Genomic DNA, 12,908 nt, shown 5'->3' on the forward strand with positions numbered 1-12,908 from the left:
CAAAGTGTCTGACCACCTCCTGTCCTTCTGTCTCTTGCCCCTCATTTTCCCCTAAGCGAGTCATAGAAACCAGGATTTCTCTTAACAGAGGTGGGTCATGGAAACTGGAACCCCGTTATCCCAAAGCAAGCTGCAAAACCTAGAAATATTACTCTAACCTTCCCCTACCTTTCTGCTTAGGAGTTGGCCATAAAGAAATGCTCTGGGGCCGGGCGCGGTGGCTCACGCCTGTAATCCTAGCACTCTGGGAGGCCGAGGTGGGCGGATTGTTTGAGCTAAGGAGTTCGAGACCAGCCTGAGCAAGAGCGAGACCCCATCTCTACTAAAAATAGAAAGAAATTATATGGACAGCTAAAAATATATATAGAAAAAATTAGCCGGGCATGGTGGTGCATGCCTGTAGTCCCAGCTACTCGGGAGGCTGAGACAGGAGGATCCCTTGAGCCCAGGAGTTTGAGGTTGCTGTGAGCTAGGCTGACGCCACGGCACTCACTCTAGCCTGGGCAACAGAGAGAGACACTGTCTCAAAAAAAAAAAAAAAAAAAAAAGAAATGCTCTGACCTACCCTTGTCTGATAAGAAGTCATAAGACTCTCATTCCAAAGAAGTCCTCCCCTATACCCTGGAGAAAGGAATGCCACATAGAAAGGCCAGGAAGAATCTGGACAGACAGGCTTTGCTGGTTTTCTCCACTCAATCTGTTACTATTAGATCATTCCCTTCTTGTCCAATCACATTTCTGTGTAGACAGCTGTCCATACTTCATGGAACCTAAGCATAAAAACCAAAAGTTTTCCCTTGGTCTTTGATTCTTCATTTCTGAAGTTTCCCATAGAACTTTGATTCAATAAATCTCTTATGCTTTTCTCTTGTTAACCTGTGTTTTGTTATACGACTGTCAGCCTCGACCCTTATGATGGGTGAGGGAAGGTATTCCACCTTTCTACTCCAAACCTCTAAGGAACCGTTCACCAATTCTCTAAAAATTTATGAAAATTAGATAGAGACCTTTTTTTTGAAAGATTCATTGCAGGAGCATTTAAAGCACCAAGAATAAGAAGAAACTATGGGCAATATAAACATTTAACAAAGTAATTTTTTCAAGTGTTTAAGGAAAACATAATTTAGACATTGTCATAGAATACAGTGAAAAAAGGCTGGTCATATATTTACAAATAATGATCAAAGTTCGAATGCTTCATTACAGTAGTCTGGCATAATGAAGTCTGTCATGCTGGATTAGTAATGAGTGATTGAATAATAATGAGGAAACAATAATATAGGATTAAGAAAAAGAAAAAAATATGAAATTAAAAAAATGAGTTGTCTTAAGCAAAGAAGCAGCTTTAATTGAAGGGAAACTCTGAAGCAAATCACTCTGGTCTTAAAATAGTTTTCTTTGGTGCTCTCTGTGGTAAATCTTGACATACATATTATAAAAAATCTAAGTAAAGACCTTGCCTATAATTAGGCTGAAACAAATCCTCAGATATTACCAAAATTCAAGTCAACTCAATTAAAAGTGGCAGATTTCCTTGCCTTTCAATGTAAAACATAAGGACTCTCTTGCTGTCTGATTGCTTTATTGCCTCCATGTCTTTGAAAACCGTGAAACATGTTTAGATAGTTATGAGAAACTGAAATGCATGTCTGTTGTAGATTAACAGAGGTATGTAAGTTGAACTTACTGATAACCACTGCAGACATAATTGAATTAAAAATAATTTAATAAGTTTGAAAATTTTTATGCTTTCATAACATCTATAAAAACAACAGTGTGATTTACAATATTTCAAATAGCAGCTTAGTTTTTATCTCTTTTGCAAAAATCAAGTCAGAGTGCTTCTAACAGTTTCAAGACCTAGTTCATAATGCGGAGCTCTGCTTAAAGTCTGATGAAGGTTAAGAAATTTTATAAATATTTAGAAATATAGTAAAGAGGGTAGGTTAAATCAGGGAATCTGGTGGGAGATTACAGTGGACACTGCTTATTTGGGCGTCAGGTTGCTTTGCAGATAACATATAATTGCACGTGCATATGCAAGCATAGTAAATACTGTCTATAAAATATGAATGGTATTATCTTAAATACTCATATATGAGCAATCACATAAATATATAAACAAGAAGAAACATGTTATACAAGGTGTCATGAAAGAAGAAAGGACTTCCATTTACTAAATTAAAAAAAAGCATTAATCGTCTTCTTTGTAAAAAGAAGAAATTAAAAATTTAATATAAGGTGAACATATTAGCACACTTTATTTCCACTCAATGACAGTAGCAAAAATATGTTATATTACTAGTAGCAGATTTAGGGGTATTTTATGGGAAAGGTGGAAGAGTAGGGATGATCTGGGTAGTTAATAAACTTGGTTTTGTTTCTCTTTTAAGAATCCTTGTTAATAAATAAAAGTTATTGTATGAACTCTTGCATTATTATCAGCTCTCTCAAAGTTATGAAATTGACCATTACACACAAGGGGAAGCTGAGATACATAAAAGTTAAGTGATTTATTTAAAGTCTTGGAGAGATGACAGGGGACAGGATCAGTCCTCATTTCACTACATCTTGAGATTTAAGGTTTTGTCTTGGCACTATTATTAAAGGAGGTGTCACACCGGGCCAATAACATTTCAGTATCTCACTTTCCTATTCTGTGAAATCAGGGATCAGGAAAATAACACGATAAAATATGATGAATGAGTTGGCTAGGTCAAAAAAGTGTTTTGCGCTAAAAATTGGAAAATGCTTGGATAAACAAAGTTAAACAGTTCTTAGCTATGGTATTTCTCAGAGCCTTTGATAAATTAACATTTTTTATAGGTATGTTGCACTTTGCAAACTTTTTGGATATATGAAGACTTTTTGTTTTATACTATACGTATGCACGTCTTCTAGAAGGATTTCAGGGCAGAACAAGGGAAAAGGTATGACCACAAGGTGGCAGTAGGACACAACAAGTTTTATTTGAGCCATACTTTGACAGGTTTGCATGCAGAGGAAGTCCCTCACAGCATGTGATTTTTTCCAAGGGCAACAGTGTAGGGGAGCCACTACTCAGAAAGGGAGGGGGATAAAGGAATTCCTGGAGGACTGGACAGAGGGTTTATGTGTCATGATGTTGCTCCCCAGCAAGATGGGGAGTCTCTGGCTTAGAGAGCTCCAAAGGGCAAGCCATAGTTTGGGGTCTTTTATAGTCCTGCGTTTTATTTTATCTATGAGTAAATAAATGTTGGGTGTAGTTTGCAAGGTATGTAAAGCAGACAGGCTCTAGATGGCTAAAAATATGCTTGCTTAGGCTATATTTAAAACAACTGGATTTGTAAAAAATCGAGTTTGGTGCTGGCAGGCTTTTCACTAATGGTCCTGGTCTGTTGTGAGGAAGTAAACAACACAGGGCCCCAAAGGCCACTTTTGGGTCATTTACATAACAATAACACTGTTGGTAAGTGCTGAACTAAGTGATCTTCCAGTTAAAAAATATTGCTGTTTTATCCCAAATATTTTGAACTCCTGCTATTTCCATGTTTACTTCCACCACTTCCAGCAGTCATATGAAAATATAAGAAGTGATTTGAAAAGGGTATGTATGCTGTTTTTACTTCAAATGCTGAAGTTGATTGAGGATTTTTCTTTCCATAAAGCAGTGGTTCTCTAAGTGTGGTCTGTGTATCTTACTGTGAACTGAACTAGTCACTTTTTTCATGGACCACCACTTGTACTTGAAAGGACGACTGACAGCATAAGGTTATTCTCACTTGGGTACTTGGCAGACTGTTTCTTGAAAAGAGTGAAATGAGCCTGTCACTTCAAAGAAAACAAATGACAATTTGTTGACAGTGATAAAACTCTAGCTTTCAAGTGAATTTTGGAAAACTTGTAGCTGCCACTGTGATGTTTAAAGCTATCCAGTACCTTTCTAATGAGATCAGTGGTGATATTAACAAATAATTTTTTTTTTTGTATAAGGAAATGTGTCAACATTTGGAAGATCCATATAACTGAGAGAACTAATATTTTCCAAACTGCCAGTGCATGATGTTACAAAATTATGCATGGGTAAAAGAGCAATTCAAAATTCAAGACAGACTAGTAGATTATAATGCAAAATGTATGAAATGTTCATTCATATGTTTTCAACTTCCACACTGCAACTAACCTTGAAGATATTATCACTTGCTGAGTTTTGGGGTAATATCAAAGTATTCCCAATGATCTGAAAAGTGATGATCTGTATGAAAACATTTCTGTATTTTCCATGTAATAGGTTTGTAGGTTTATCATTGTTTAAAAAATGAATGCCTGTTAAAATTTGTTTTAATTGAATTTTTTTTTTCTTTCTTTCTTTCTTTTTTTTTTTTTTTTTTTGAGACAGAGTCTTGCTCTGTTGCCTGGACTAGAGTGCCATGGCATCAGCCTCACTCACAGCAATCCCAAACTCCTGGTCTCAAGTGATCCTCCTGCCTTAGCCTTCTGAGTATCTGGGACTATGGGTGCATTCCACCATGCCCAGCTAATTTTTTCTATTTTTAGTTGTCCGGCTAATTTCTTTCTATTTTTATTAAAGATGGGGTCTTTCTCTTGCTGAAGCTGGTCTCAAACTCCTGACCTCAAGCAATCCTCCTGCCTCAGCCTCCCAGAGTGTTAGGATTACAGGCGTGAGCCACCAAACCTGGCTAATTGAAATTTTAATTTAACAAATATAACCCACATAAAAAAATGCATTTAATACACCTAAACTAGCAAACATCCCAGCTTAGCCTAGCCTACCTTAAACATGCTCAGAACACTTAAGTAGCATAGAGTTGGGCAAAATCATCTGACACAAAGCCTATTTTTTAATTGTTATTATGTTTTGAGATAAGGTCTTGCTCTGTTGCCCAGGCTAGAGTGCAATAGTGTCATTATAGCTCACTGCAACCCTCAAATTCCTGGGCTCAAGTGATCCTCCTGCCTCAGTATCCCAAGTAGCTGGGACTACAGTTATGTGCCACCATGGTCAGCTAATTTTTTTTCCTACTTATTTGTGGAGATTAGGGTCTTGCTATGTTTGTCAGGCTGGTCCTGAGCTCATGGACTCAAATGATCCTCCCTTCTCGGCCTCCCAAAGTGCCAGGATTATAGGAGTGAGCCACCGCACCTAGCCCGAGCCTATTTTATGATAAAATGTTGACTATCTCATATAATTTACTGAATACTATACTGAAAGTGAAAAACAGAATGGTTGCATGGGTATGTGAAGTATGATTTCCACTGAATGTGCAACACTTTCACACACACCATTGTAAAGGTGAAAAATTATAAACTGAATCATTGCTTAAGTCGGGGACCATCTGTATATGAATCCAGGCACATTTAAACTTTTAATATTGATTGTAAATGTACAAATTTTTGGTATTTCCTTCTAAAGATTTCATTACTTATAAGGTGTTTGATAATTGTGTTAAGCAGTTTACCTAAGAATAAGTTTTCTTGGTTGATTGTATTTTTTTTATGACTTGACATCTATTAAAAGTAGAGAGAAAATGCCAATTTAATTATTTTCAAATGGCAACCAGAAAGACAATTGAAGTAAAATGAGCAAAGTTTGATTTTATAACATGTTGTGTAGCCAAGCTACCCTGAGACAAATATAATAGAACATTAAAATAGAACTATTTTAGCTAAGGTTCTAGGATTAGAGGTACCAGGTACTCTCACTCCAAAATGAGATACCAGATAAACCTATTCATGACTTGTAAATGCTTGGCTTAAAATGGATTTTGGAATCCATGGTTTCATCCATTCAAAAATATGAAAGTGTTAAAGTGAAAGGGGATGGAGAGTTGGAAATTGAAAAGAGGATTTCTTTAAAGACAGCTGTGATTTGAGTTTTAGAAAGAAGGCTGGGGGTGCTTTCTCTTCCCCTCAAGCCTAGTAAAAGGGGCTCTAAGGAGATCAGTTGGAGAGTCTGATATGTCCTTGGAACTTGGGGGACACAGTATACTAATATCAGAGCCACACCTAAGAAACCTAAAGGGCAAAAGGCTGTAGTGAGAGTCCAGGCAGCCAAAGAGAGGACTGAGGTTGGAAAATACCAGCAAACTCATTGTCTAAAGCTGAGTCCCCAAACCCCAGGCCGCAGTTGGCTGGTCTAAAGCATGAGTTTCCTATGGGTAGATGTGGACTGCATTATTAGTCATTTTTAATAGGTCAAAATGATGCACATGATACAAAATTCAAAAGGTACAAAAGGGTATATGGTGAAGTCTTCTTCCTACTCTTGTCCCTTCACAACTTTCCTTAGAGGTAACCACTGTTAACAGCTTCTTATGTCATTCTTTTGGCTCTAGTTTCTTGAGAAATTTCTTTGCCTAAAAAAAGATCTAATTTTCACTACAGATGTCACTGGTATCCAAATACAACCCAAGGTTACTACCTTGGTTAAGACTGGGAGTCCAAACATAAGAAAGGATAGAGAAGTTGTCAAAGGGACTTTTAGGATAGTAACTTGAGCTAGAGAATAATTGTTTAGACTATAATTAGAGAAATGAGTGGGAAAGACTGGGCATACCTACTGACTTACAAGTGAGATCCAGTTTATACTGTGGTATAGGACACATTACAGGGGTAGTGGGAAACGGTGAGGTGCCATGGTTTCTGGAGTAGGGTGATATATAGTATCATGGCTCTCAAACAGGCCAAATGGGCTACATCTACTTTCTTCTTCTTTAGTGAAGAACCACATTAGCTTAAGAGTCCAAATTATTCTGATCTCAGTGTCTATACCCTAATAACAGTTAACAGGTCATTTAGCATATTTGATAAATGTAATATCATAAACTTGAAAATTTTTATTGTCTACATGAAGCATCATGTTCAATATCATGATCACGACCACGGCTGCCATCATCATCCTCATCATAGATAACATTGAGCACTTACCACCACCACTACCACCATCACCATTACCACCACCACCACCACCATCATAATTAACATTTATTGAGCTATTATTATATGTGAGGCACCATATAAAGAATTGTGAGATAATCATCATGACCAAGCCTATGAAGTAGGTACCATCATCACGCCCATTTTACACATGAGGAAAATGAATAATGGAATGGGTTAAGTAATTTACCCAACACAGTTAGTAAAAGATGAAGCCAGGATTTGAACCCAAGCAGTCTATCGGACTAACCTGTTATTAGCGGGCATCCATGGAACAGTAATATACGTATCTGAGGACAGTAAGTTAGGACAGCTTCTACAGCTCCATCAGTTAGATTTACACAATGTCCCATATGGATCTCCTATTTAAAAATAAGGAAAATAAAATCAAAACAAAAGGAGGTCTATAATAATGATATGAAAAAGTTTGGAAAACACTCTGACACAAAAAGAACCAAACATCTACTTGTAAGAAAAAAACTACATAGAAAGAACCAATGTAAGTCTGAAGAAATTTGGAAGGTAAAGCAGCTTTAAAAGCTAAATGCCCAACCATTTTATAAAGTAATGTGGCAATACGTATTAAAGCTGAATATAAGTATACCATAGAACCCAGTAATCGCAATTACAGACGTATACTATAGAGAAACATGTACACAATGAAACAATTCATAAATATGCCCATTGCAATATTACATGTAACAGTATAGAAGTAGAGAATGGGCAAATAAATGGTTTATTAATAGAATAAGATAAAACATTCAAAATGAAAAATATCTACTTGTACTAATAGTCATAAATCTCAAACATGTTAGTTCAGACCCTTGGAAAAACAGTATGGTAGTATCTTATAAAGCTAAATATGTACTTACTATATGCCCTAACAATTTTACTCCTAGGTATTTACCAAAGAAAAATAAAAATGTATGTCTACATAGAGACTTGCATGAAAATGTCTGTAGCAGTATTCATAATAGTATAAAATTGGAAAGACCCAAATGTCCATCAGATGGTGAAAGTATAAACAAATTGTGGCATATCCATTCTATGGAATAGTACTCAGCAATAAAAGGCAGTGAAATATCAACACATGCAATAGCATCGATCAACCTCAAAACATTACACTAAGTGAAAGAAGTAAAGTAAAAGAAAGCAGTAAAAAACAAAAGACTGTATTCTGCATGATTCCATTTATAAAAAATTGAGAAAAGGCAAAACTATGACAAAGTAAACCAGTGGTTGCCTGGAGGAGGGTCACTTAAGGGGATCAACTACAAAGGGACAGGAGAAAACTTTTTAGGGTGATGCAAATGTTCTATATCTTGATTGTGGTGGTGGTTACATGGCAGTATAAAAATTCCTTTGTCTGTAGCCTTTACCAGTTTCTATCAAAGGCTACCTTTGCCAATTTATAACATAGGATGCTTTTTGCCTCAATTTTTATGAATTTTCAATGCACAAGTTTCCTTTATTTGTAAGATGTGATTGATTATAATATGTATACCATTTAATATCAACTTTTCAGAAGAAAAGAAACACTACTACAACAAATGTACACATCAAGCATTTGATGAATCTTTTTTTTTTTGAGACAGGATCTTGCTCTGTCTGCTGGGCTAGTGTCATCATAACTCACTGCAACCTCAAACTCCTGCCTCAGTGTCCCAGGTAGCTGGGAAAACTGAAAAAATGAAAAAGTCAACGATATGGCACTACAATCACCAACACTTATTGGTAATTGTATTTTTTCCTAATTCTGCTTAGGTTGGTATTCTTAATTTTATAATATTGAGATAAATATGTAAGTATACTTTCTAGCATAGCACTGCATAACAACTAATTTCCTTGGTGGTTTTGTTAGATGGTGATAAACTAAGTTAACTATTTGACAACTTTATTAAAAATTATGGTCATTATAGGATATTGTTATAATAATTAAACAACCTAATTAATATAGGGCAGTTAGCATGGAGCCTAGAAATAGTAAGTGCTCAACAAATGTTCACATTTAAAATAGTAAAAATTACTGCCCCTGGTTTAGGATGTAATTTAGAATTTGGAACTTGGTATAAGAATAATATGGTAATTTCTTAATAAAAAGATTTCTAGAAATATATATGCTAATAAGGCAAGCAGGACCTAGATAAGATATATAGATATCACAAAAAAGAGTCTCTTTGAGTAATAAGGAGAAATATTTTGGCAAAAACACCACACTGTCATTCTATTACAACAGTTACTATTACTAACTTTTATAATTCATTTATAGCCTGCTTACTTCCAAAAAAAGATTTTATGTGATTTACTGTAAAAAGCACAGCTATATTAAACAAGCCACTCACTGTCAATTGGGAAAGGAAGAAACCGAAATCCTGGGATAAAAGGCTTCCTAATAGAGTTAGAAACAGGTTAAAGGTGCTATATCAATCATTAAATTCAAAGGCTGAACACTAATTTAAGACCTTCTTAAATGGCTGTACACTGTGGCTATCAATAAAAATAGGATAGCAAGAGAATTAGTAGTCCTAATAGAAATATCAGTCAGACATGAAATCCTAAAGAATATACTGATCCTAAAGAACACATTGATAAACTTTCACAATGTTCCCCCATAATAAGACCATCCTTAAATCTGTTAGAAGCTAAAACTTGTGGTAAATAAAAACTTTCACTGGAAGTAAAATGAGATTTTTAAAATTTTATTTCATTTCATTTACTTTATTATTTTATTTTATGCAGGGTCTCACTCTGTCACCCAGGCTGAAGTGCAGTGGTACAATCATAGCTCATTGTAGCTTCCAACCCCTGGGCTCGAGCCATCCTCCCACTTCAGCTTCCAGAGTAGCTGGGACTACCAATGTGCGCCACTACGTCTGGCTAATTTTTACATTTTTTGTAGAGATGGAGTCTTGCTGTGTTGCCCAGGCTGGTCTCAAACTCCTGGCTTCAAGTGATCCTCCCGCCTTGCCCTCCTAAAACACTGGGATTACAGGTGTGAGCCACTGCACCCATCTGAGTTTTTCTTTTAAAGCACATTTATCTCATCTCCTAACTTTACCAGTTTTTCTTTACTCTGGGATAAAGAGGTGGAGGCCAAAAAAAGAAAAAAAAGAAAAAAGTCCATAAAATACCTAATTGATAAGTCACTCGTCTACTAGGTTTAAAAAATAATTTCTAAGAATAATATAAAAATTTAGTTACCATTATCTTCATAGTTATTTTTAAATTACCTCTAATATCTTGGCACAAGGTCCACTAACAAGCGCAACCACACCATTGTCAGATACCTAAGCAAAGGGAGAAAGAAACAGCCCATAAATGGAGATGATGGAAACAGAATTTTCTAGAAGTAATCATTTAGATATAGTTTTATTGCCTCCCATTCAACAACCATGTGTTTTAGCCATACACACCTTCCACCCTTGTTACTTAAAATAATTGAGGGGAATACGCAAAATCATACTGCAATTATTTAACCACCAAAAGCATGAGGTGGTCCAAAATTTCAACAAAAATGAAAAGAATTAATTATATTCTTTTTATTGGTCATGGAGATACACTGGGCGAACACATTGTCTATATGTTTCAAGCCTATATTTCATTTACCTGAGTAGCTGAAAAGTCCACACACTGCAAAAATGGGCAGTTTTTTCCTAATGCGTGTAAGGACACATCAGTAATACTTAAGCAGCCACCTAAATCAATGATCTTTAGCAGCCGGCAGTTGAGTGCAAGAGCAAGGACTCCTTCATCAGTGAGATTGCAGCATCTTTTCAACGAAGCTTCATGCAGGTATGAACAAGATGAAGCCACAGCTTTAATTCCTGGGGGAAAACATACTTAAATGTTGATGAGCTATGTATGTACATATATATGAAAAAAGTGACTGATTTTCATTTTAGCAATCACCAATTGTATGTTATCCTTTTTCAAAGTAGTCCATCTGTGAGACTATATTTATTTTCCAGTGATGCTGTCATTATTCAAAACTCTTTTGGAATTCCCTACACAGCCTGTAGTATTTGCAGTTAATGGTGAGCTTCTTTATTGTGCACAGGTAGATTTGCTTTTAGGAAATAGCCAGGAATCAGAACTAAATTAGTTAGTTAAATAGTAGGTGATTCTCCTTTTGGTTAAACAAAAATTTTAAAGTAGTAAAGTTAACTTTCTTGTGGCTTCTGGAGGGAAATCAAAAGTTAAATTGCCCAAATGTTTTAAGTAATGGTCTTCATGCTTATTGTTAGAAATTCATAGCTATACCTATACATTTTCTCTTGCCCCACTTTGTCCTCAAACGTTGATTTCTTTTCTACCACCATGCTCCTTTTCTGTTAGCCTGGATCAATCTTATACTTTCCTGAGGGTCAAGAAAAGAGAAGTCCTTAAATCCAACTGAACTGATATAAATGCGCATTGGCGATGGGTGCATAACACTGCCCCATAAATAGAAGAGTACTTTGGGGATCCTGGGCCCTTCCGTCATGGACAAACATTGTAGCACTGTTAAAAGACAACTTTATGGGCAAAATACACAAAAGGAAAGATGGTAAATTCATGGGTAGGTCATTTTTATGATTTTCCATATCTTAAGAAAGAATATTTATTTATTTTTTAAAGAATGGTTATTTTATTTACCAGTGTCCAGCATGGAAGTTGTGATATAAGAAATATATTTGGTCTTTGTCCCCAGTCCCTGGCACAGAGCTCCTGGAATTTCTTGAATGACAGGAGTGTCTGCCGTTATTCATGATAACTCCCTTTTGACCACACTGGAGTTTATGCTAATGAGGTGATGGGGTAGGGCCCTTAATTTCAGAGTGGGGTCCTCTCCAGAAATACCAAGTGATTAGAGGGTTAGAACTTTCAGCCCCAACCACTGACCTCTGGGAAGCGGGAATAAGTTTTATAAAAGCTCTTGAAAAAGACTTGATGAGCTTTCTTCACGTGGTGTACCCCTAACACCATGGGGACCTAAGCTCCTGCCCCTAGAAACCCTTCTAGACCTTACCCTATGAATTCTTCATCTGGCTGTTCATCTGTATCCTTTATAATCTTTTATAATAAACTGGTAAACCTAAGTGTTTCCTGAAGTTCTGTGAGCCATTCTGCTAAGTTACTGAACCCAGGGAGGAGGTCGTGGGAACCCCTGATTTATAGCTGGTCAGTCGTAAGTACCAGAGGCTCAGACTTGTGATTGGCATCTGAAGTGGGGACAGTCTTGTGGGATTGAGCCTTAACTTGTGGTATCTGATGCTCATTCCAGGTAGACAGTGTCAAAATTGAATTCAGTTGTAGGACACCCAGCTGGTGTTCCAAGAGTTGGAGAATTGGTGTGGAAAAAACCCGCACACTTGCTGTCAGAAGTGTTGTGTGATTATAGGAAAATGCTTTGTTTTGGGGAGAAGTTCCTTCTAGTGAGTTATTATTTATGTAAACATTTAAAAACTTATGCTTGTTTGCAATATTATGAATATCCTAATTTGCTAACCAAGATGAGTGCAAAATATACCCAAATACCCACAAAATTTTCCAGAAACCTACTTAGCCAAATAAGTCCCTCTTTCTTATACCGAAAAAAAAAGTACAAATCCTACATTGGAAACAAATGATCTAAAAAGAAAAAACAAAAGTAAAAATCTACTAATTCATGTAATTGTAACAATGAAAAATGCAGTTTTTCTGGCTATAAAAAACTATGCATTGAATAGACTGATAGGAAAGTGCTTGTAAATTTAATCTGATGATTAATTCTGTTGTATTAATAATATGGCATCAAAAAGCCTTAACAAAATACGAACTGGTCATTTCTTATTCCACTATACCAGGGAAAATACTTAAAATATAGATGTATGCATCCATGTTTATTTAAATATGTTTAAAATACAAGGTAGTGACTTACTCAATGTATTTCTTAACTTTCAGCACTAGTTATAAGCAAGAATTCTAATTCGGATTATTTTTATTTTCTGAAT

The 12,908-nt window shown here is 36.0% G+C and overlaps 1 protein-coding gene across 2 annotated transcripts in view; it reads right to left on the reverse strand.

Annotated features, from left to right (window-relative positions):
- The window catches only part of AMN1 (antagonist of mitotic exit network 1 homolog), a 38,720-nt gene that overhangs the window by 5,918 nt on the left and 19,894 nt on the right, over window positions 1-12,908 (reverse strand). For both annotated transcript variants that reach the window (XM_069490501.1, XM_069490500.1), the window contains exons 4-6: window positions 10,543-10,760; window positions 10,167-10,223; window positions 7,187-7,298 (exon numbers count right to left, since the gene is read on the reverse strand). In XM_069490501.1, coding sequence (XP_069346602.1) covers window positions 7,187-7,298; window positions 10,167-10,223; window positions 10,543-10,760 — 387 coding nt within the window. The remainder of the gene's footprint in view (window positions 1-7,186; window positions 7,299-10,166; window positions 10,224-10,542; window positions 10,761-12,908) is intronic.

Source organism: Eulemur rufifrons, chromosome 16, assembly GCF_041146395.1.
Source record: "Eulemur rufifrons isolate Redbay chromosome 16, OSU_ERuf_1, whole genome shotgun sequence".
Taxonomy (NCBI): domain Eukaryota; kingdom Metazoa; phylum Chordata; class Mammalia; order Primates; family Lemuridae; genus Eulemur; species Eulemur rufifrons.